General features: G+C 51.1%; 2 protein-coding genes across 4 annotated transcripts; both read left to right on the forward strand.

Moving 5' to 3' along the window:
* The first annotated feature begins 1,471 nt into the window (after positions 1-1,471).
* On the forward strand, positions 1,472-9,677 carry LOC147414170 (argininosuccinate lyase). Of its 2 annotated transcripts, none has more exons than XM_086475130.1 (16): positions 1,472-1,489; positions 2,908-3,102; positions 3,928-4,011; positions 4,341-4,397; positions 4,666-4,763; positions 5,412-5,489; positions 5,951-6,028; positions 6,173-6,225; positions 6,549-6,611; positions 6,830-6,944; positions 7,602-7,686; positions 7,862-7,921; positions 8,199-8,282; positions 8,485-8,565; positions 8,940-9,046; positions 9,527-9,677. In XM_086475130.1, exons 1-16 carry the CDS (start codon positions 1,472-1,474, stop codon positions 9,675-9,677), a joined length of 1,407 nt encoding a protein of 468 aa, XP_086331256.1. The 2 variants fall into 2 exon arrangements, with proteins under 2 accessions (XP_086331256.1, XP_086331257.1); XM_086475131.1 differs by having other exon boundaries at positions 1,472-1,483.
* Positions 9,678-14,349: 4,672 nt separating this feature from the next.
* LOC147414171 (argininosuccinate lyase) lies at positions 14,350-23,407 on the forward strand. 2 transcript variants are annotated; one of them, XM_086475107.1, is made up of 16 exons: positions 14,350-14,367; positions 16,453-16,647; positions 17,595-17,678; positions 18,008-18,064; positions 18,320-18,417; positions 19,066-19,143; positions 19,450-19,527; positions 19,943-19,995; positions 20,319-20,381; positions 20,600-20,714; positions 21,389-21,473; positions 21,649-21,708; positions 21,986-22,069; positions 22,341-22,421; positions 22,670-22,776; positions 23,257-23,407. In XM_086475107.1, the coding sequence occupies exons 1-16, from the start codon at positions 14,350-14,352 to the stop codon at positions 23,405-23,407; spliced, it is 1,407 nt and encodes a 468-aa protein (XP_086331233.1). The 2 variants fall into 2 exon arrangements, with proteins under 2 accessions (XP_086331233.1, XP_086331234.1); XM_086475108.1 differs by having other exon boundaries at positions 14,350-14,361.
* Positions 23,408-24,389: the final 982 nt, after the last annotated feature.

Consider the following 24,389-nt stretch of genomic DNA (forward strand, 5'->3'; position numbering starts at 1 on the left):
CACTCTGGTTATAAATTCAGTGCTTACTATTTTCCCAACACATCAGCACTCTCGTATCAAAGCCGAGAGTAAGGACAAGGGCACTCCTAAAGGGTGAACAAGACAAGAAAAGCAGTAAAAATGAGGGATTTCAGAGTAGGAAGGAACATGATCACGAAACAATTGAGAACTGTTTCCTAGTATAAATGTCCTAGTGTAAAAAGGAAAAGGTGGTAAGTTGCAGAACTGAGAGAAAAGGACAAGAAGGTCAGTTAAAGGGAAGAAAATAACCCAACAAAATGTGGATGAGAAAGCTGGCATATGTTTCCTGAGCTCTGTGAAAGGTTTGGACCATGCAGATGGGAAAACATCACACCGTAGTAGCACTCTCAGTAAGGCGAACCAGCAAGTGTTCAGCTTTCTGTAGAGCGGCTGCAGAAAAGTGCTCGGTGTCTGAGGAGATAATGAGAAACTGGTGCTGAGCCGCAGCTTTGTGAGCTGCTGCTCCCAAAGCTCTCTGGTATTTTAAATCAGTTCTTTACTTCCATGATACTTAGGGTTTGATGAGTTTAAGACAACGGGCCATTTGCCAAGGCTGTACAGCACAACTGCTCACCCCCACAGCCACAGTCCGAGGCTCACAGGAGCCTCTTGGCAAGAGGTGACAGCAGGGGAGCCCCAAAGCTGCAGCATCCTTACAAGTGGGGTGGAAAGTTTCCTCCACACAGAAATGGGAAAGAGCAACTAGCTCCCGTCTATTTTACCGTTGCGTCTTTGCTGGGGTGGCAGTGGGGCCAGAGCAGTGACGATCCAGCCATCAGATCAATCACATTCATAGCAAAGGCTGCTCGTTAGAGGACTATGCCAGAGCGATGTGACTCCTTCAGTACAGGGATATTCCCAGAAAAGGAGCTGACCTGTCCACACACAAGACCCACGGGAGCACTGCCTGAAGCTACATCACTAACAAGCAACAGGAGCGCACCTCTCCCAGCCCTCCTCCTTGCAGCAACCCCGACTCCAACGAAACTTCTCTCCCTGACTTACTAAACATGTGCTGGTCCAGCAGGGGCCGGAGGCGGGAGAGGGGTTGGGAAGGGCGAAGGGGTCTGGAGGGGGGGGGGGGGGGGGCGGGGGACACCGGAGCGGGGCCGTCCCCGGGGACACCCCGCCCCGCCGGGGCGGGACGAGCCGCCAGCCCCGCTCCGAGGCGTGTAAAAGCGGGGCTGGAGGGGCCGGGGAGCAGCGAGCGACCAGCCGGGGCTGCGCCGTGGAGCAGGTGAGCGGGGCCGCGGCTCCCGGCGGGACCGGGCGGGCAGCGGGGGGACCCGGTACCGGCACCGGGACGCGGGGCCGGGCGGGCAGGCAGCGGGGATCCCGGCTACAGCGGGACCGGGAGCGGGACCGGGGCCAGGCTGAGCCTCACCTCGCTGTTCCGCAGGTTGCACCAGTTGCCGGGATCGTTGCACCAACGAGCAAAACGTCGTCCGAAATGGCAGCCGAGGTGAGGGTGAACTTTGCTTCTCCGGGGGGGGGGGGGGGTCGGTCTCGGGGTGCTCTGGCAGAGGCGAGCTCCGCTGCGTGCTAACCCCAGCGCTGCCACCAGCCATGCTCCTTCGGGGGCTCCTCTCTCATTGATTTATTTTGCGGGGGTTTAAATGCAGAAGGGGACAGCAAACGTATTTGCTGCATGATTTCTGACAACCCAACTCCAATTCTGGAGAAGACCCACGGTAGTGAAGCTATACCTTGATACCTTGTAGATAGATACCTCGTAGATAGATACCTCTTCCCCATCTAAGCCCTTAGCTCTCAGCACTGGCCTTTCACGCCCCGTCCCCTCTGCCATTCACCCCAGGGCACTGGTTTTCCAGCCAAGAGCTGCAGAACTTTGTTTTTCCAGCTCCTATTTCCTCCCCACCGCAGCTCCGGCTGAAAAACTTGCTGCAAAAAAAAAGGTCTCCAGCACCCTGTGCCCACACCCGGACCTCGCAGGCTCTCCCCTGCTCTCCCCTCTGGCACGCTGGTCCACACAGTCGCTGGGGAAAGGGTTGCTCGGGCCACCGGCCACCGGCCACTGGCCACTGGCCACCGGCCCCGGCCGCCGTCCGCTGTCCATGGTAGCTCGGCGGGCGGCCCGGCAGCCCAACGCCGCGCTGCTCCGGAGACCTGAGGGGGGTTTTGGGGTCGTGGGTTTTTTTTCCTTTCCTTTTGTTTTTCCCCTGAACATTTGTAATACTGAAAGGTACCCAGACCTCCTCTTCTGGAGTCTGCACCTTAACCAGTTTGATGCTAATTTTATGCCAAAGCTTGCAAGAACATAATGGACTCTGGAGAGCGGCTTCAGATGGTAAATTCAAACACTCCATAGTTAGAGGAGTGTTTTTAGAGAATACGGCTTGTGTTGGCTCACAGCTTTTTGTCAACCAAATAGTTTCTTACAGTCTACCTAAAAGAGTGGTTTTTTAAAAAATGATATTTCAAGTAACAGCAGATGCCAGCTTTCACTGTATCCCTGACTTACTTTTTTTCTCTGTCAGGAGATTATCAAAGGGCCATTGACCAGCAGCTGCCTTAAAAGAGAGATCCATGCTGGTCTTGCACCATACACCCTGATATTGATTTTCACAGAGAGTACGCACTCCCCCCAGAGTCCTGCAAGAGCAAAGGATCTTGGAGGACTCCTAAGCCAGACCTGACAATGCAAGGGCTAAATTCTAGTGACAGTGGCATGTTTTCCACCTCTACAACTACTTGCCAAAGGTCGTAAAGTACAGGGCTTTTCTGGTCAATGGTAGAGCACTGGAAAAACACTCCTGAGTATGTCTTCAGTTTTACTTGGATAAGAAGTGGGGTGGGCATTAACTGATTTTTAGAGGGTATATCAGTAAGTCTTTTGAACGTACCTCTTAACTTCATTACTTGCAGGGGGATAAAATGTTGGGAGGAAGGTTTGTCGGAAGTACAGATCCAGTCATGGAGATGCTCAGCTCTTCCATTACCTTTGATCAGAGACTGTCTGAAGTTGATATCCAGGGGAGCATGGCTTATGCCAAAGCCTTGGAGAAGGCTGGGATCCTATCTAAAACTGAGCTGGAGAAGATCCTGAGTGGCCTGGAAAAGGTATTTATTTCCTTCACAAACTGTCATGCTTGATGGAATGAATGGCTTCTTTTCTGACAGCATCTCTAGCAGCCTCTCTGAGTTGCCTCGGTACTCTTGGAGACATTTTGGGCAAGGCATCGATGCCCAAATTGCATCCCTCTAAAGACACCAAAGCCCAACAACCAGCTGACAAGCCCCCAGTGAGAGCCTGGAGCTGAGATGAGCACATGGTCAATGCCCATTATGGCAGCCCCGGTGCCTCGGTGAGGTGTGCTCGCTGGGGCCTGCCTGCCCATCCTCTTCAGACTGAACATTCCCAAGGAATTGTTTCAGTATGAATTAGGCACATGCTGTTTCTGCTGGCACTTGGGATCCTTTTGAGTCTGGCTGCCCCAGTCAGTAGGAGGCAATGCATATTGTATAGGGGTGAAGAGAAGTCTGCAGCTAAGCGCTTTTTTTAAAATATCCATTGTTGTTGCTCACCCACTGTGGACAATGGTGAGTCTATACGATATTTGTATAGGAAGATCTTTGTGGACAATGCTAAAGCATAAACTTCAGCTCATTTTCTCATTGCAATGCTTAAATCCTCCTATAGGCACGGCATTGCAGGATCATCATGGGTAGAGAGATGAATCCCACCAAGTGCAGTATAGAAGAGCAGGCTGTAGCAAGCAGCCAGCCTTGGCCTGAAAGAACAGGAAAGCCAGAGCTGGCGTGAGACTTAACACTTTGGTTTCCGTTGCGATGGGAGAAGCTGGTATTTGCTGGGGACACTCACAGCCCCCACGTGTAAGCAAGGTAGCAATAGTGGCTGACTGGTGTTTCTGCTGATGTTTGTAGATCTCTGAGGAATGGTCTAAAGGAGTCTTTGTGGTGACCCAAACTGATGAGGATATCCACACCGCCAACGAACGCAGACTAAAGGTTTGGGTCCTCTCACCTCCTCTTCCCGTTCCTGTGTAGCTAGATCTGCCTGACATGAAGTGCATGGGCCTCTGTCCCCCTGTCAAATGCCTCTGGACCTTGTGGCACTGAAACCCCAGGTGCACAATCAAGGGTCTCCAAGACCCCTGTGTGAAGAGGCACTGTACAAGCACAGAGCCCGAACTTGCCCTCCCCCAGAAGAGATCCCATGGCTACTCACAGGAGCCTAGAGCTCAGTCCCTTCCAGGCAGGGAGGGGGTCTGCTCGTGTGGAGTCTCCTCCTCCTTAGAACACAGAGATGGTGATCAAAGTCCTCCTCTTGTCCTCAGGAGCTGGTTGGAGACATAGCTGGAAAGCTGCACACTGGAAGAAGCAGGAATGATCAGGTATCTACAGAATCTTTTCCCCTTTGTACTCCCCCCCACCTTACTTCAGGAAGCCTTGGACCAGAACATACTTTGGCTCTCATCCTGGGAATATATAAATATATATATATATATATGTAGTGACATTACCACATCAGAATGACCACATGTTTAGAGGAGGACACCCCTTCCCATCACACAGATCAAGGAGGGGTTTATGCTGCAGGAAAAGTGGCCGGTCACTATATATGTCACATTCTGCTTTGTCTGACTGGCCAATCTCATACAGGTTGTGACTGACTTGAAGCTGTTCATGAAGAATTCCCTCTCTGTCATCTCCACTCACCTCCTGCAGCTCATCAAGACCCTGGTGGAACGCGCTGCCATGTAAGTCCTTTCCCAAATCCACAGCCTTGGCCTTGCTGCGGCAGGAGACTTCTAGGCTTGCTCTTTGACTGACACCAGTCAGGGCAGCAGAACGGTTTCCAGTGCAGGAAGTTCCAGCCAGGCAGTGAGTGGCAGCACAGGGAAAGACAACTTGCTCCACAGTTCATGTAATGGAGACCTTCCTCTTCACCCAGTGTATCCTGGCACAGAAATTGAGGTGGGAGCTCCACACAAGACTTTAGGAGGCACCAAATCCACCTGCAGGAGGGGGGAACTTGAACATGTCTCAAGTTGCTACGTATGGGGAGAGCTCAGCCGTGTTAACTCCCTGTCTGACTCTCCTCCTCACACACTGCACTCCCAAACGGTGCTGGACTGGGGAACCTTTGCTGCCACAGAGGCGTTGCCGTAGCAGACAATGTCCCAGGGAGGCCTAGGGCAGATGCACCACACTGGAAGATCAGGAGATCTAAACCAAATGTGCTTGGGTTGAAAGGGGCCAGGGAGAGGAAGAGAGAGACCAACGTCAGCACAGCACAGGCTAAAGATGTTCTCTTTGTGACCTTGCTATCAACCCTGGGTGTGTACCTGCCACTGCCCTCTATGCTGAGAGCTGCTGCTCACCTCCTTCTCTCCTTTCCCATGCAGAGAAATTGATGTTATCTTGCCTGGCTACACCCACCTGCAGAAAGCTCAGCCCATCAGATGGAGCCAGTTCTTGCTCAGGTAACCACCTTTCACACTTGTCTGAAGGAAGCTTTCTCCAGCCCTGGGGCCTTGCTAAGCTGGAGCCTACAAGTGCCTCATCCTCTGAGGGGGCAGCCAGGGGTGGTGACAAACCAGAGGTAACCTTGCAAACTGGAACAGGACCTCCCCATGTTCCTGCGTGGCTCTGACCAACCGGGGACCCAAGCCCCGGGCAGGCAGTGGAGGCTGACAGGCTGCTTGCTCCATCCTTTGACCACAGTTACACCTTAGCTAATGGGGTAACATGGAGAATCCTATATCGCTGCTTGCTGCTCCACTTCAAGTGGTCTCAGTGCCTAGGCTCCATTTCAAGCCTCTTGAGACTGAGAGGGCATCCCAGGCTCCAGACGTGGCAGCATACTGCTTATGAAGGGAAGTGACATTTTCTGATTTCATGTGCTTCATTTCTCATGTGCTTCATCTCTCATGTCCTTTCCTAGCCACGCTGTTGCTCTGACCCGCGATTCTGAGCGCCTGGTAGAGATGAAGAAGAGGATCAATGTCCTGCCTTTGGGAAGGTAATGTCTAGTCATTGTGTAATCACTGGAACTTGCTATATGCTATGAAGTCTTCAGAACTGCCTTCCCTGCTTCCTAGAGCTCAGTTTTGGTTGGGATATGCGGGATATCTTGCATGACTTCTGTTTCTTTCTTCCCTGGCAGCGGTGCTCTGGCTGGCAACCCACTGGAAATCGATAGAGAACTTCTGCGTAGTGGTAAATGTCTCCCTATGCTTCAGTGGCACAGGACTACTTGTAATAGCTGGGAGAGAGGGAAGCGTTGATACCTGGCTCCCAACGGCACCAAAATGCGCTGTCCTGGAGCCAAAGCCTTGCCTTCGTAAGGCTTATTACTGCAGTGAGACAGGCAATGCCTGTGAGGTCGGAGCAGAAAGAGCCACCTCTGCTGCACGCTGGCTGCCTGGGGCTCATAGCAAAGACCCCAGTCAGTGTAACACTTCAGGATGTTGGTTTTCTGGGACTATGCAAGCTCCAGACATGCCAAGCCTGACCTCCTCTGTCTGTCACCTTCCTTCCAGAGCTGGACTTTGCTTCCATCAGCCTGAACAGCATGGATGCCGTTAGCGAGAGAGACTTTGTGGGTAAGCACAACTTGATCACTTCTTCCCACCACTGTTTCAGAAGCAGGCTTCTGAGACCTTCCCAGTTAGCCTCCTTTAGCAAGGGGACTGAAATCGCTCATGAGGAAGTAATTCTACAGAAAATCCATTTGCTCCTGTTTAAAGTCTAGTCAGGGCTCCCTGGGTTGTCAAGCAAACAAGCACCTTTTTCACCTCCTCATTTCCTGCCTTCTCTGCAGTGGAATTCCTCTCTGTTGCCACCCTGCTGATGATCCACCTTAGCAAGATGGCTGAAGATCTCATCATCTACAGTACCAGCGAGTTTGGATTTCTGACCATATCTGATACTTACTGGTAGGTTTCTGCTCACTGAGGAGTAATTCCTCTCAGCTGTCCCCTCCTGGGAGAATGAGGCAGTAGCTGGGGCGTCCCTGCTGCACAAGGCTGACACAGCATTAAAAAGTTGGCAGAAAAGCAGCCTTACGGTGAACATTCCTCAGGAACAATCACTTATTTCTGATTCTGGTCACTCAACCAAGTCTGCATTCAGCAGACACTCCTCCCCAGCAGCTGCTGGCAGGGAGGACTTCCTCCTCTGCCGGCAATGCCGGCCAAAGCCCTTCCTTGATTTGCCAGGCATGCAATCCTCACAGATTTCCTGTCTCTCAGGGCAGCAGAACCACAGGCCTCCCTCTCTGAGGTCACAGCAACCCTTAGGCTGGCCTGCGGATACCACCTAGGGAGGGCCTTGGGGACAAGCCTCCCTTCTGCTTCCTCTTGGAGAGGTGGGACTGCATGGTAGCTCCAGACAGGTCTGCAAAACCAAAGGCTTTGCTGGGGGAAACATGAGGAACTTGCACACTCAGCTCACTGCTTTCCTACACCCTAAGCAGGTGTCCAGGGAAGGGGAACCCATGGGTCACTTTGAGAGGGCTGGGCCAGTACGCTGCAGGACCTGTCTTAGCCTGTGTCCCTACGGACTGGGGTCTTGCTCACACACCTTTCTTTCAGCACTGGCAGTAGCGTGATGCCTCAGAAGAAGAACCCTGATAGTCTGGAACTGATCCGCAGCAAAGCTGGACGCGTGTTTGGACGGGTGAGCCTGCTAAAGACAGAAGCAGGGGGTGGAAACTGCTCATACCAGGGCTGAAAATGTTCCTCCTTCTGCTTGCCTCTGTGTGTAGGCATGTGCCCAGTCTAGGCTCTTAACTTGTGCTGGGGCAATGTGCTTCTCTCCTGTACCTAACTGCCTCCCCTCTTTCTCCCTGCAGTTGGCTGCTATTCTCATGGTTCTCAAAGGACTTCCAAGCACCTACAACAAGGATCTGCAGGTAAAGCAAAGGGTAGTTTCCACACCAGCTCTCTGAGCAGACACAGCCGCCTTCTGATCTTGAGCGGCCTTGCCGCTCCGTTTCCCTGCACAGGCCCTGCTTGTGTGCAGGATGCTGAGCAAGAGGCTGAGGCACAGCGTGCTGCAGTGGACACCCCAGATGTGGCAGGAGCTCCTGGGATGACAGGCCTGCTCCGCTGGCTGCGCTGCTCCGGCTGTTGGGCTTTTGAGCTGCATCAGGTTGACTTACAGCAATTTTCATCCCTGTTCTAACGCAGGAGGACAAGGAGGCCGTCTTTGATGTTGTGGACACCCTGAATGCTGTGCTCCAGGTTGCTACTGGAGTGATTTCTACCCTCCAGGTAAGGCTTCAGCCTCTCACTATTAAACACATTTGGGGGACACATTCTGTGAGTAATACAGGTAAAACAGCTTTAGACTGGTCCTAAGATGAAGACTCTTCGGTGGCTCAGCCATGCTTCTCGTTATGGCCCCCAATGTCAGCTAACGTGTCCCCAAGGAGGAGCTGATGATAATATTTCCCTCTGACCCTCCTTTCTGCAGATCAACAAGGAGAACATGGAGAAGGCTCTGAGCCCTGAGATCCTGTCATCTGACCTGGCTCTCTACTTGGTTCATAAAGGAGTAAGTATCAGAGGGAGACTTGGAGCTGTGACTTCTTTGGCCACAGAATACTGCTCAGCGAGGGCCTGAGATAAGGCCTTCTGTTCTGTCCCCAGGTGATGACCAGTCTGGGTCAACAAACACGAAAGCTGGAAACCCATTCTTTACATGTATCCCAAGTAGTGGAACTGCAGCCGGGTGGAGTTGATAGTATTTTACAGGTGGAGTTTTACCTCCTAAAGCCTCCCCTCTCCACACCCCAGAAAACCCGGATTCAGATTGCATTGCCCTAAGGGAAAACAAGCCAACCAAAAAAAGAGAGCACATCCATTTTTTCCTTTGAAAAACACCCCAGTTGCCTGGTCACTGACTGCGGCCTCTGCTTCTCACTGCAGATGCCATTCAGACAAGCCCACACTGCCTCTGGGAAGGCCGTCCACCTCGCCGAGTCCAAAGGCATCACCATCAATAATCTCAGCCTGGATGACCTGAAGAGCATCAGGTTCGTATCACTGCTATTTTGCCATGACTCCCCTCAACAGGCAGCTATCAGCCTCCCTTCCTGTGGGCCTCCTCATGATGCCCTTCCCCCAAATCCTCCTGCCCTGAATATCAGTGCTGCTACTGCTGGGCCTGAAAACACTGAAGGGGGATGACATCACTCCCATTTGGCTCAGCGGGGCATGGGCAGCAGCAATTCGGGGGCACTGGAAGAAACTCATGCCCTGACCTGGAGGCACCAGCCCTCCAGAAGAGTTTGCCTCCAAACTTCCTTGGTCTCCCCTTGGAGCTGACTCTTTGGCCTGCCCCAAGCAGCTGTGGCTGAGTACTAGAAGTGCAGAAGCAGGGCTGCAGGAGGTCTTTCCCCTTGGAATCAGGCTCTGTCTCCACTCCCTCCCCCTCTCTGCAGGCAGCGAGCAGGTAAAGGCAGCCAACAGCACCCAGTGCTCTTCACTGACACCTCTTCCCTTTGCCTCCCCAGCCCCCTCATCGGCAGCGACGTCTCCCAGGTCTTCAATGTTGTCAACAGCGTGGAGCAGTACACGGCCATGGGCGGTACTGCCAAGAGCAGCGTGACTGCCCAGATCGAGCAGCTGAGGGAGCTGCTGAAGAAGCTGAAGGAACAAGCTTAGAGTGTGGGGAGTAATCCCGTGGATGCAGCGTTGTGCCTATCACACTAATCTGAAGTTAATAAACACTGGGGTGTATGTAGTTCACTGAAACTCCTGTCTTGTGTCTTTCTTCTTAAGGGCAAGACTGAGCAAGGCTTCCTCAGTCCTTGTTTGGCTTGGGGAAATGTTCACTGCCTGTGAAAAACAGGGGCTCTCCCCTCCTTGGCAGTGGATCTGGGTTACGGGGTGTTCAGGCTCTTGGGGGCTGGTAGGTAGAGAGCAGCAGGAGATTCTGTCTACAAGAAGAGACCTGAAAATGTGTCTCTTGGAGGGGAGGGTGGTGGACTATGGAAGTGATTGCCCCCCTATACTCGGCACTGGTGAGGCTGCACCTCAAATACTGCGTTCAGTTTGGGCCCCTCACTACAAGAAAGACATTGAGGTGCTGGAGTGTGTCCAGAGAAAAGCAATGAATCTAGTAAAGGGTCCAGAGCACAAGTCTTATGAAGAACAGCCGAGGGAACTGAGATTGTTTAGGGGAGACCTTACTGCTCTCTACAACTGCCTGAAAGGAAGTTGTAGCAAGGTGGGGGTTGGTCTCTTCTCCCAAGTAACAAGCAATAGGACCAGAGGAAATGGCCTCAAGTTGTGCCAGGGGAGGTTTAGATTGGACATTAGTAAAAATTTCTTCACCAAAAGGGTTGTCAAGCCCTGGAACAGGCTGCCCAGGGCAGTGGTGGCGTCACCATCCCTGGAGGTATTTAAAAGACATGTAGCTGTGGCACTTAGGGAAATTGTTTAGTGGTGGACTTGGCAGTGTTGGGTTAATGGTTGGACTCAGTGATCTTAAGGGTCTTTTCCAATTGAAATGACTCTATGATGCCATGCTGCACAAGGCTGGGTCCAGCAGTGCCCGAGCAGGCTGCGCAATACACTGAGGGAGGCTTGTGGATGTGCACAACATGCACCTGGTACTGCATCTGCAACACATGCCACGTCTCCAGCTATCACTGTCTTCCTCGTAGGAGTGTACTTGCCTGCCTGCCTTCTGGCAGGGGGAATTAAGTGGCCAAAAGAAGTCTCCTCACCCCCTGGCACTGGAACTTGCATAGTCTTAGGCAGGTCTGGGCCAGCACGTCAACCCACAGGTCATCCCAGCCCACCACAAAACCACCTTTGGCTCTGTTTTCCTCCAAAACGCAGGGATTGCACTGTGCCGGGTTAAGCTTTTTCCTCTGCGTGGCCCAGGCCAAGCTACCTGGGGCAGAATGCTTGAAAAGAGACTGGCATGGCTGGCTGCCTCCTACAAATCTTACACTATATTCCTTTTGTCCTTACAAAAAACCATAATCAGAACAAAGACCAGGAAAAGCCTTACTTGGGGAATGAGAATGCAACAACCTGTCTTTCATAGGGTGAAAATATTTGATTAAACAAACACTTGAAACATTACTCCTCACTATTGTTCTGCAGTGATTTCTGGGTGGAATACGCCTGTACTTGACTCAAAAGTTAGAGAAAGAACAGTTGTCTACAGGGAAGGCGGGGCACTCTTCATTAAAAGACTAAACCACCTTGAACCTGGCACCCACAGCACAGCACCACTAGTTTTGCCACGGACAATTTGCTTTCTGTCACAGCATTTTAAAGCTGGTGATTTGCTCAGCACCCTGCCCTCCATGCTGATGCAGCAACACGTTGTTGACTCAGTACTGCAAGACTCTGCAACACGCGGAGGTGATGGCAGTAACGCAAGCATTGCCTCACCATGTTTCGGTTAAGGGCTGCAGCTAAATCTCCTGCCATTAACAAAGTACCCCAGGAGACACAAAGTGCATTCATCCTACCTTTGTAGCATTTATGCTTCAAACATGTATTAGAAGAAACAGCAACATAAAACTTCACTTTCTTCAACACTTGCCCCCACTCTCAGTCTCCCATTATTCTGGCCCTAAACCTGATTTATTCTCCTGGCATTTAAAGAACGGCACATTTCAATCACCACTCCATAAACCTCCTTTGTGTTTGTTCTGTTACTTCCTGCTGTGTTTCTGTTTTGGCACTTGTGTCTCACTCTCCAGATAGGTTAGCTGTGGCCAGGAAATCACTTGTGCACACTTAGCTGATAGTGGAAAGGAGCAAGAAAGGGAGAGGTGACACCAATACCCAACACCTACAGAGTCAGAAGAAGGGCTACCTCCTCATCTCCAGCTCACAGTTCTTTTTCCTCCCATGAGCTTTCTTCATCTGTGACACTCCCCTCTTTTTTTCCTATTTATACCTTCTAGCTCCTGCTCAGGACCTTCAGAGGCCTCAGCTGAACAGACTTTCTCTCCCTCCCAGCAGCAAATGTCTGGCATTGTTCCTCTGGTCAGTGCTGTGACACAGGGCCCTGCCGAACTGAAAGGAGAAGGGAGGTCTTAGCAGATCATCACATCTCAGTCTCCTCCTTAAATGAGTAGTTCATAATCCCTGGTATCTCCCACCTATCCACCCTCTTCTTAAAGCTGTGAAATAATTTACATTGGGAGGGACTGTGGAGGTCTCTGAAGCTCCACAGACGTTACAGAAGTGTGTGGTCCACACTATCTTCAGACTTTCATCATCCCCCCTTGTATGACACATTGTGATATGAGTTTTTAAAGCCCTGTCCCTTACCACAGGAAGATCTGTGTAGCCAGAAGGATCAATGGCTTGGACACTACTCTGGAACTGGTCTTAAATCCCTGCTCCACTACAGACCACAGGAAAGGGCTTAAGCCAAGAATTCATGTAGGCTCATCATGAACTACTGAAACTCAGCAGATGACTGAGATGTAACTGTGCTCTGACACCCAAGCAGATCACAAACCTACCCAAAGGCTCTTGAAACATTACAAAATGTAGTGAGCTCTTCTCCGGGTCCCCCCAAAGAAAAGATCTCTAACCTGCCTTTATACTCTGGAAAAATTCTGCTGAATATTTTGTCTCCTAAACAAATTGCTGTGCCTGGTCTTTTTATCCCTTAGCTCTCTATTAAAGAAGCTGAGCTAATAACATTTCTCTGCCGCCCCATGAGAGCTGTGCGAACAGATGCACTGCGTGGCTGCAACGTCCCCTGCAGGCACCACGGGTGAATTTGAGACAGCAACATCCAAACTTATTCATCTAGACTGGACTCTTCTCTGCTAGGGGTGACACAAACCAACTTCATTGTGATTCTTGAACCATATCTATTCCTCGTGTTACAGAGAGATGCACATACAGATAAGCGGAGAAAATTACAGAGGGCTGGAACTAAGGGAACAGAAACTGGAGCTTTCACTGGTATATTTAACCATGTAACTGTTTAAATACAAGTAACATTTAGAAATCAAAGCTGTCATGTATCACATATACATAGGGTCAATAACATGAAAACAAAAATAGCAAAGTAGACACAGGGCAACTCTGAAAATGCCACAGAGATCCCATCTTCTATTTTCTAGCCGTGCAGGTCACAAGTGATCTCTGAGGGAGACCAATCTTTGAATGTGTTGTGCATGTTCCACATAGCCAATCTCAAGCCCATATCACAGACACCACAAGGTAAAGCCTCTCCCTGTGTATGATTTATTCTGGATGTAAATCTAGTGCTTACTATTTTTCCAAATCCTCAGCAACCTCCTGTCAAAGCCCAGAATAAGGACAAAGATATTTATAAAAGACGAACATGACAAAAGAAGCCTTAAAAATGAGGGACTGCAGAAGAGGGAGGAACCTGGCAACAAAATGGTTCAAAGGGGTTTTCTCAGCATAGACTGAGACACAATGCTGTGTGCATCTGCCAGCCTGGAAGTCTGAAAGGGAACAGGGACACCACCCCAGGAAAAAAAATGATCATATGGGGAAATGTTTGAGAAGCAGCGAATTGATAGTTGGCTATGAATGCAGATATGGAGTTTGAGCCTTGTTCTGGACCGATACTGAAGGCAGCACACTGGAAACCCAGCTGCGAAGCGTACTTGCTCATCCATGCTGGGGAGCCAGCGGCTGCCTGACGCTAGCCATGTCATTCTGCCTGTGGCCTCTCCGCTGCAGAAAGCGGCACGCCCTAAGTGTGCAATCCCATCCTAGACTTCATCTTCACCTCAGAGAGGGGATGAAGAGTAGGACAGAGAAGAACATAGGAAAGACAGCTGGACTAGGTCCCTTCCTACCTGAATCGTCCTACGGTCCTGTGACAACAGGGCTGGTTAAAGGGCAGAAAAGCCCAAAAGGGGACAAGAAAACTGGGATGCCCTTCCCGCACTCCCTCCAAGGCCTCCGGCAGTGCACGGAGGAGAAAACATGCCGCAGCAGCAGCACAATCCCTCAAGCAAAGCAGAAACTCGCTGCGGGGCGGTACGAGGCAGAGGGGGCGGGCGGGGGACACCGGAGCGGGGCCGTCCCCGGGGACACCCCGCCCCGCCGGGGCGGGACGAGCCGCCAGCCCCGCTCCGAGGCGTGTAAAAGCGGGGCTGGAGGGGCCGGGGAGCAGCGAGCGACCAGCCGGGGCTGCGCCGTGGAGCAGGTGAGCGGGGCCGCGGCTCCCGGCGGGACCGGGCGGGCAGCGGGGGGACCCGGCACCGGCACCGGCACCGGGACGCGGGGCCAGGCTGAGCCTCACGTTGCTGTTCCACAGGTTGCACCGGCTGCCGGGATTGCTGCGCACACGAGCAAAATGTCGTCCGAGATGGCAGCCGAGGTGAGGGTGAACTTTGCTTCTCCGGGGGGTGGTCGGTCTCGGGGTGCTCTGGCAGAGGCGAGCTCTGCTGGGTTCGCATCCAAGCCCCCGGCCGAGCAGCCTGCCGTGGCCTTCAGGGTCTTCCCTCTGCCCGGGAGAGACTGATAACCGATGCGGTTCATTCCGGACGGCTTGGGTTTAGGCAGGAGGTGCTTTAGAGCAGCTTGTGTAAACGCTTCTCTGCACAAAAGCTGCATTTTCAGTGCCCGTGTCTGGTGGGTGAGGCGTGACTAGTCGTCTTGGCGAGTCGTGCTTGCTGCCTTCCAAACGGCTACGACAACCCTGGCCGCCTCTGCTCTGGGTTACAGGCAAGTCAGTGTCCATCAGCTGTCAGACTGTACTAGCCACCTCTCTAACCGGGGTCCTGCATCTAGCTAAAGCTAATCTTTCAGTTTTGATTCCCGACTGCAAATGCATGTGTTGCAATGTTTCTGCTGACCCACTTCTTACTTTGATGGAAACTCATAATACCAAAGTTATGCCTAGATATACCTGTTCCCCAATCAAGTGCTTAGCCTCCAGTGCTGGCTTTTAATTTAGCATCCCCCGTGCCATGCTCCTGTGGGCACCAGATGCACGCTGAAGACCCCTCACACTTTTCTTTTTCAACTCTGATGTCCCCCCGCTGCCTTCCCTCGCCTTTCTGACAAAGCTGCCTTAAAGATATCAAAAAATACGTGCCTACAGTCTTACCTCTGAGGATTTCTCCTGCTGTCCTCTCAGGCACGTTGTTTCAGCAGAGATTGGGAGAGACATGGAGACAGTCGCTAGGGAAAAAGTTTCTAAGGTTGCTCAACAGTGCTTTGTCTGACTGATAAAGCCCTGGCACACATTAGCTTGCAACTGTCCTGCCAGCTTCTTGCTGTCCATGGTAGTTACAGTGTAGTACAGCATGAAGAGACTCGACAGGAGTGTTTAAAAAAATCAAGTAGATAGTAATTATTATCCACTCTGCAATGGAATTATATTTAGACCCTTCCTTTAAATGTTCTCCAATTTCTTTTTTGTGCCTGCTGGCGCTGGAGAGTTGGTTTTGAAACCTTGGATAAGCTGTAAGGTCTCTGCACAGGAAAAATTCCTATCCATTTCAGTGCAAGTTTGACAGAATTAGGGCTTCAGGGGGTGTCCTACCTGGGCAAGCAAAAAGCTTCTCATCAAGTGACAAACATGGCTCTTAGCTAGTGAATCCCTTCAGTTGCTGAATCACTGGTGAAAAAAGTTTACAGGCGCCCTGCTGTGATGCATAGCTGGAATTGTGTACCTGTCTTTGGTCACCCAGTGAAGTAGTTATGTAGGTGACACATTCAAATGTGTGAGGTTACTATATGAATCTTGGTTTGGATGGAAAACCAACTTTTGTTTCTATGTGTTTTAAAACCTTTTTGTTGATTTATTTTTCTGAACATTCCTGATGCTGTAAGGTACCCAGGCCTCCCTTTCTACAGTCTTCACCTTAATCAGTTTTATGCCAATTCCATGCCAAAGCTTGCAAAAAACTCATGGACTCTGGAGATGCTTTAAACGGTGACTTCAAATACTTCATAATGTGGCTTGTGCTGGCCCACTGCTCTTTGTCAATCAAAGGAAAATATCTCTGTTAGCTCAACAGCACAAAAAGGACTTAGAGAATACTAGGTTTCACTGTATTCCTTACTGCTCCGTTTTTTCCCCCTTTAAAAGACTATCAAAGGGCTGTGGACCTGCAGCTGCCTCAAAAGAGAAACCCATGCTGGTCTTGCATGACATGACCTGATATTAATTTCAAGGACTCCCTACACAGTCCTGCAGAGGTAAAGTATCTTGGAGGATTCCTGAGCCAGACCTCACAGCTCAAGGGCTAAATTCTAGTGACAGTGACATGTTCTCCACCTCTACAACCTCTTGCCAAAGGTCTTGAAGTCCAGGGGCCTTTCTGGTCAGTGCTGCCACACTGAAAGGACCTGAAAGCTGACCATAGCCTCTCTATTGGATAGATCCCTGGATGTTACAGAGAGTGTAGGACCTTAACTGAAGTTATTAGGCCTCTTTAATTTGCTTCTTCCTCTCTCCCAGGGGGATAAACTTTGGGGAGGAAGATTCAGTGGAAACACGGATCCAATCATGGAGTTACTCAATGCTTCCATTACCTATGATCAGAGACTGTCTGAAGTTGATATCCAGGGGAGCGTGGCTTATGCCAAAGCCTTGGAGAAGTCTGGAATCCTATCTAAAACTGAGCTGGAGAAGATCCTGAGTGGCCTGGAAAAGGTATTTATTTCCTTCGCAAATTGTTATGAGTACTGGAATGAATGGCTCCTTTTCTGACAGCGTCTGTAGTGGCCTTCACGAGCTGCTGTTCTAAAAAGCATCTTTAAATGTCCTCATGTCCTATTTCTTAGAGCTAGGCATGTCCTGAAGTGCTTTTGTAAAACAGAATGCTGTCCTAAATCATAGACACGACAGACCCAACTGTATTATACTTGGTACTCTTGGAGACCTTGTGGGCAGGGGATCGATGCCCAAATTGCATCCCTCTAAAGACACCAAAGCCCAACAGCAGGGCATAAACCAGCTGACAAGCTGAGATGAGCACATGGTCAATGCCCATTATGGCAGCCCCGGTGCCTCGGTGAGGTGTGCTCGCTGGGGCCTGCCTGCCCATCCTCTTCAGACTGAACATTCCCCAGAAATTGCTTCTGTATGAATTAGGCACATGCTGTTTCTGCTGGCACTTGGGATCCTTTTGAGTCTGGCTGCCCCAGTCAGTAGGAGGCAATGCATATTGTATAGGGGTGAAGAGAAGTCTGCAGCTAAGCGCTTTTTTTAAAATATCCATTGTTGTTGCTCACCCACTGTGGACAATGGTGAGTCTATACGATATTTGTATAGGAAGATCTTTGTGGACAATGCTAAAGCAATCACTGACACTTCAGCTCATTTTCTCATTGCAATGCTTAAATCCTCCTATAGGCACGGCATTGCAGGAACATCATGGGTAGAGAGATGAATCCCACCAAGTGCAGTATAGAAGAGCAGGCTGTAGCAAGCAGCCAGCCTTGGCCTGAAAGAACAGGAAAGCCAGAGCTGGCGTGAGACTTAACACTTTGGTTTCCATTGCGATGGGAGAAGCTGGTATTTGCTGGGGACCCTCACAGCCCCCATGTGTAAGCAGGGTAGCAATAGTGGCTGACTGGTGTTTCTGCTGATGTTTGTAGATCTCTGAGGAATGGTCTAAAGGAGTCTTTGTGGTGAAACAGACTGATGAGGATATCCACACCGCCAACGAACGCAGACTAAAGGTTTGGGTCCTCTCACCTCCTCTTCCCGTTCCTGTGTAGCTAGATCTGCCTGACATGAAGTGCATGGGCCTCTGTCCCCCTGTCAAATGCCTCTGGACCTTGTGGCACTGAAACCCCAGGTGCACAATCAAGGGTCTCCAAGACCCCTGTGTGAAGAGGCACTGTACAAGCACAGAACCCCAACTTGCCCTCCCCCAGAAGAGATCCCATGGCTACTCACAGGAGCCTAGAGCTCAGTCCCTTCCAGGCAGGGAGGGGGTCTGCTCGTGTGGAGTCTCCTCCTCCTTAGAATACAGAGATGCTGATCAAAGTCCTCATCTTGTCCTCAGGAGCTGGTTGGAGACATAGCTGGAAAGCTGCACACTGGAAGAAGCAGGAATGATCAGGTATCTACAGAATTTTATTTTTTTCCCTTTGTACTCCCCCTCCCCTCACTTCAGGAAACCTTGGACCAGAACATACTTTGGCTCTCTTCCTGGAGAGCAACATATAGTGACATTACCACATCAGAATGACCACATGTTTAGAGGAGGATACCCCTTCCCATCACACAGAGCAAGGAGGGGGTTATGCTGCAGGAAAAGTGGCCGGTCACTATATATGTCACATTCTGCTTTGTCTGACTGGCCAATCTCATACAGGTTGTGACTGACTTGAAGCTGTTCATGAAGAATTCCCTCTCTGTCATCTCCACTCACCTCCTGCAGCTCATCAAGACCCTGGTGGAACGCGCTGCCATGTAAGTCCTTTCCCAAATCCACAGCCTTGGCCTTGCTGCGGCAGGAGACTTCTAGGCTTGCTCTTTGACTGACACCAGTCAGGGCAGCAGAACGGTTTCCAGTGCAGGAAGTTCCAGCCAGGCAGTGAGTGGCAGCACAGGGAAAGACAACTTGCTCCACAGTTCATGTAATGGAGACCTTCCTCTTCACCCAGTGTATCCTGGCACAGAAATTGAGGTGGGAGCTCCACACAAGACTTTAGGAGGCACCAAATCCACCTGCAGGAGGGGGGAACTTGAACGTGTCTCAAGTTGCTACGTATGGGGAGAGCTCAGCCGTGTTAACTCCCTGTCTGACTCTCCTCCTCACACACTGCACTCCCAAACGGTGCTGGACTGGGGAACCTTTGCTGCCACAGAGGCGTTGCCGTAGCAGACAATGTCCCAGGGAGGCCTAGGGCAGATGCACCACACTGGAAGATCAGGAGATCTAAACCCAACGTGCTTGGGTTGAAAGGGGCCAGGGAGAGGAAGAGAGAGACCAACGTCAGCACAGCACAGGCTAAAGATGTTCTCTTTGTGACCTTGCTATCAACCCTGGGTGTGTACCTGCCACTGCCCTCTATGCTGAGAGCTGCTGCTCACCTCCTTCTCTCCTTTCCCATGCAGAGAAATTGATGTTATCTTGCCTGGCTACACCCACCTGCAGAAAGCTCAGCCCATCAGATGGAGCCAGTTCTTGCTCAGGTAACCACCTTTCACACTTGCCTGAAGGAAGCTTTCTCCAGCCCTGGGGCCTTGCTAAGCTGGAGCCTACAAGTGCCTCATCCTCTGAGGGGGGCAGTCAGTGGTGGTGACAAACCAGAGGTAACCTTGCAAACTGGAACAGGACCTCCCCATGTTCCTGCGTGGCTCTGACCAACCGGGGACCCAAGCCCTGGGCAGGCAGTGGAGGCTGACAGGCTGCTTGCTCCATCCTTTGGCCACTCCTATCTCTTGGGTCGTGTGACATTTTCTGACTTCAGGTGTTTGATCTCTCATGTCCTTTCGTAGCCATGCTGTTGCTCTGACCCGTGATTCTGAGCGCCTGGGAGAGGTGAAGAGGAGGATCAACGTCTTGCCTTTGGGAAGGTAAAGTTTACTTTCTGTGTAATCCTGACTTTACTCTGCCAAATGGCTGAGGCAGACCTTTATGTCCCCTGAACCACTGGGGTTTTTATACCATAGGCACTGCAAAGGTAGGAGGGCGCCTGCCTCTCTTCTTTCACCAAAGAGAAGACGGTTCTAAGGAGAAAACTGTTACCACAGAGTTCTTTTCCCTGCTTTAAATTAAGAACTACAAGGCTTTCATGAAGCAAACCTTCCTCTTTGGAAGTGAACTTCTAGTTTACTCCAGAGTTCAGAGTTTGCTGAGCCTCAGGCCACACTGTGTGACACTAAAATTATCTAGAGGAGAGAAACTTTCAGAGCGGTGTCATCTGAGCTCAGTTTTGGTTGGGATATGCGGGATATCTTGCATGACTTCTGTTTCTTTCTTCCCTGGCAGCGGTGCTCTGGCTGGCAACCCACTGGAAATCGATAGAGAACTTCTGCGTAGTGGTAAATGTCTCCCTATGCTTCAGTGGCACAGGACTACTTGTAATAGCTGGGAGGGAGGGAAGCATTGATACGTGGCTCCCAACGGCACCAAAATGCACTGTCCTGGAGCCAAAGCCTTGCCTTCGTAAGGCTTATTACTGCAGTGAGACAGGCAATGCCTGTGAGGTCGGAGCAGAAAGAGCCACCTCTGCTGCACGCTGGCTGCCTGGGGCTCATAGCAAAGACCCCAGTCAGTGTAACACTTCAGGATGTTGGTTTTCTGGGACTATGCAAGCTCCAGACATGCCAAGCCTGACCTCCTCTGTCTGTCACCTTCCTTCCAGAGCTGGACTTTGCTTCCATCAGCCTGAACAGCATGGATGCCGTTAGCGAGAGAGACTTTGTGGGTAAGCACAACTTGATCACTTCTTCCCACCACTGTTTCAGAAGCAGGATTCTGAGACCTTCCCAGTTAGCCTCCTTTAGCAAGGGGACTGAAATCACTCACGAGGAAGTAATTCTACAGAAAATCCATTTGCTCCTGTTTAAAGTCTAGTCAGGGCTCCCTGGGTTGTCAAGCAAACAAGCACCTTTTTCACCTCCTCATTTCCTGCCTTCTCTGCAGTGGAATTCCTCTCTGTTGCCACCCTGCTGATGATCCACCTTAGCAAGATGGCTGAAGATCTCATCATCTACAGTACCAGCGAGTTTGGATTTCTGACCATATCTGATGCTTATAGGTAGGTTGCTGGACTCTGGACAGAGTGCCTTTCCCTCAGCCTCTCGTCCTCAGCTGTCCCCTCCTGGGAGAATGAGGCAGTAGCTGGGGCGTCCCTGCTGCACAAGGCTGACACAGCATTAAAAAGTTGACAGAAAAGCAGCCTTACGGTGAACATTCCTCAGGAACAATCACTTATTTCTGATTCTGGTCACTCAACCAAGTCTGCATTCAGCAGACACTCCTCCCCAGCAGCTGCTGGCAGGGAGGACTTCCTCCTCTGCTGGCAATGCCGGCCAAAGCCCTTCCTTGATTTGCCAGGCATGCAATCCTCACAGATTTCCTGTCTCTCAGGGCAGCAGAACCACAGGCCTCCCTCTCTGAGGTCACAGCAACCCTTAGGCTGGCCTGCGGATGCCACCTAGGGAGGGCCTTGGGGACAAGCCTCCCTTCTGCTTCCTCTTGGAGAGGTGGGACTGCATGGTAGCTCCAGACAGGTCTGCAAAACCAAAGGCTTTGCTGGGGGAAACACGAGGAACTTGCACACTCAGCTCACTGCTTTCCTACACCCTAAGCAGGTGTCCGGGGTAGGGGGACCCATGGGTCACTTTGAGAGGGCTGGGCCAGTATGCTGCAGGACCTGTCTTAGCCTGTGTCCCTACGGACTGGGGTCTTGCTCACACACCTTTCTTTCAGCACTGGCAGCAGTCTGATGCCTCAGAAGAAGAACCCCGATAGTCTGGAACTGATCCGCAGCAAAGCTGGACGCGTGTTTGGACGGGTGAGCCTGCTAAAGACAGAAGCAGGGGGGGAAACTGCTCATACCAGGGCTGAAGGATGTTCCTTCTTCTGCTTGCCTCTGTGTGTAGGCATGTGCCCAGTCTAGGCTCTTAACCTGTGCTGGGGCAATGTGCTTCTCTCCAGTACCTAACTGCCTCCCCTCTTTCTCCCTGCAGTTGGCTGCTATTCTCATGGTTCTCAAAGGACTTCCAAGCACCTACAACAAGGATCTGCAGGTAAAGCAGAGGGTAGTTTCCACACCAGCTCTCTGAGCAGACACAGCCGCCTTCTGATCTTGAGCGGCCTTGCCGCTCCGTTTCCCTGCACAGGCCCTGCTTGTGTGCAGGATGCTGAGCAAGAGGCTGAGGCACAGCGTGCTGCAGTGGACACCCCAGACGTGGCAGGAGCTCCTGGGATGACAGGCCTGCTCCGCTGGCTGCGCTGCTCCGGCTGTTGGGCTTTTGAGCTGCATCAGGTTGACTTACAGCAATTTCCATCCCTGTTCTAACGCAGGAGGACAAGGAGGCTGTCTTTGATGTTGTGGACACCCTGAATGCTGTGCTCCAGGTTGCTACTGGAGTGATTTCTACCCTCCAGGTAAGGCTTCAGCCTCTCACTATTAAAAACATTTGGGGGACACATTCTGTGAGTAACACAGGTAAAACAGCTTTAGACTGGTCCTAAGATGAAGACTCTTCAGTGGCTCAGCCATTCTTCTCGTTATGGCTCCCACTGTCAGCTGCCCTGGGAGGTCAGAGGGTCCTTTTAGAGCCAGGCCCCTTCTAGATGAAGTGCCTTCACTGTGACTATTAACATGTCCCCAAAGAGGAGCTGATGATAACGTTTCCCTTTGACCTTCTTTCTGCAGATCAACAAGGAGAACATGGAGAAGGCTCTGAGCCCTGAGATGCTGTCAACTGATCTGGCTCTCTACTTAGTTCGTAAAGGAGTAAGTATCAGAGGGAGACTTGGAGTTGTGATTTCGTTGGATGCAGAATACTGCTCAGCGAGGGCCTGAGATGAGGCCTTCTGTTCTGTCCCCAGGTGATGATCAGTCTGGGTCAACAAACCTGGATTCACATGGCATTACCCTAAGTGCAAACAAGCCAACCAAAAAAAGAGAGCACATCCATTTTTTCCTTTGAAAAACATCCCAGTTGCCTGGTCACTGACTGCGGCCTCTGCTTCTCACTGCAGATGCCATTCAGACAAGCCCACACTGCCTCTGGGAAGGCCGTCCACCTCGCCGAGTCCAAAGGCATCACCATCAATAATCTCAGCCTGGATGACCTGAAGAGCATCAGGTTCGTATCACTGCTATTTTGCCATGACTCCCCTCAACAGGCAGCTATCAGCCTCCCTTCCTGTGGGCCTCCTCATGGTGCCCTTCCCCCAAATCCTCCTGCCCTGAATATCAGTGCTGCTACTGCTGGGCCTGAAAACACTGAAGGGGGATGACATCACTCCCATTTGGCTCAGCGGGGCATGGGCAGCAGCAATTCGGGGGCACTGGAAGAAACTCATGCCCTGACCTGGAGGCACCAGCCCTCCAGAAGAGTTTGCCTCCAAATTTCCTCAGTCTCTCCTTGGAGCTGACTCTTTGGTCTGCCCCAAGCAGCTGTGGCTGAGTACTAGAAGTGCAGAAGCAGGGCTGCAGGAGGTCTTTCCCCTTGGAATCAGGCTCTGTCTCCACTCCCTCCCCCTCTCTGCAGGCAGCGAGCAGGTAAAGGCAGCCAACAGCACCCAGTGCTCTTCACTGACACCTCTTCCCTTTGCCTCCCCAGCCCCCTCATCGGCAGCGACGTCTCCCAGGTCTTCAATGTTGTCAACAGCGTGGAGCAGTACACGGCCATGGGCGGTACTGCCAAGAGCAGCGTGACTGCCCAGATCGAGCAGCTGAGGGAGCTGCTGAAGAGGCTGAAGGAACAGGCTTAGAGTGTGGGGAGATATCTTGTGGATGCAGCGTTGTGCCTATCACACTAATCTGAAGTTAATAAACACTAGGGTGTATGTAGTTCACTGAAACTCCTGTCTTGTGTCTTTCTTCTTAAGGGCAAGACTGAGCAAGGCTTCCTCAGTCCTTGTTTGGCTTGGGGAAATGTTCACTGCCTGTGAAAGAACCTGGCAGAGAGGCTGGGTTATGAGGTGCCAAATTCAAGGGGGGCCAGTATATAGAGGGCTGCAAGAGTTTTAGTCATGTATTGAGGTGGGCTTGTGTGTGTCCACAAAGAGAGACTTGTGGTACAACATCTGCCACACATGCTACATCTCCAGCTATCACTGTTGTCCTCCTAGGACTATGTTTCCCTGCCTTCTGTCAGGAAAAAAAAAATCTCCTCCCCACCTTGCATTGGAACTTGCATAGCCTTAGGCAGGACTTGGCCAGCAGGTCAACCCAGAGGTCATCCCAGCCTGTCACAAAACCACCTTTGGCTCTGGTTTACACAGAGTTGCATGGTCCCAGGTCCAGCTCTTTCCTCTGCATGACACATACCCTGATTTGCCTCCAAGCTAGCTGGGCTAGAGTGCTTTAAAAAAAATAAACCCCTGGCATCACATTGCTGTTGCCTTTTACAAAAATAATTTACCATCTTGCCTTTCACAAGAATAACTTACCATCTTCTGTCCTTACAGAAGTAAAATCAGAACAAAGACCAGGAAAAGTCTTATTGAGGAATGAAGTGCCAGGAAGTTCCTGAGTCTCCTGCTGCTTACTGCCATGTTCCTCTGGTTTAGTACATTTGTCTCACCCTCCAGCTAAGTCAGCTGTGGCAAGGAAATCAATTATGCACACCTAATTCAGGTGGAGAGGCTACAGCAATAGCTAACACCAACAGACTCAGAATAAGGGATTATCTCCTCCTCAGTTTATGGTTCTTTTCTTTTCTCACATAAACTTTCTCCCTATTTTCTCATT

This window comes from Leptosomus discolor, chromosome 18 (genome assembly GCF_034619465.1).
Source record: "Leptosomus discolor isolate bLepDis1 chromosome 18, bLepDis1.hap2, whole genome shotgun sequence".
Taxonomy (NCBI): Eukaryota; Metazoa; Chordata; class Aves; order Leptosomiformes; family Leptosomidae; genus Leptosomus; species Leptosomus discolor.

What these genes read in the sequence shown, in the direction of transcription:
- LOC147414170 (XM_086475130.1), top strand. An exon ending in AATGTCCTGCCTTTGGGAAG is followed by an intron (nt 6,029 to 6,172) that starts GTAATGTCTAGT and finishes CTTCCCTGGCAG; the next exon opens with CGGTGCTCTGGCTGGCAACC. An exon ending in GATGACCTGAAGAGCATCAG is followed by an intron (nt 9,047 to 9,526) that starts GTTCGTATCACT and finishes TTGCCTCCCCAG; the next exon opens with CCCCCTCATCGGCAGCGACG.
- LOC147414171 (XM_086475107.1), top strand. An exon ending in TCCTGAGTGGCCTGGAAAAG is followed by an intron (nt 16,648 to 17,594) that starts GTATTTATTTCC and finishes TGATGTTTGTAG; the next exon opens with ATCTCTGAGGAATGGTCTAA. An exon ending in CTGGACGCGTGTTTGGACGG is followed by an intron (nt 21,474 to 21,648) that starts GTGAGCCTGCTA and finishes TTCTCCCTGCAG; the next exon opens with TTGGCTGCTATTCTCATGGT.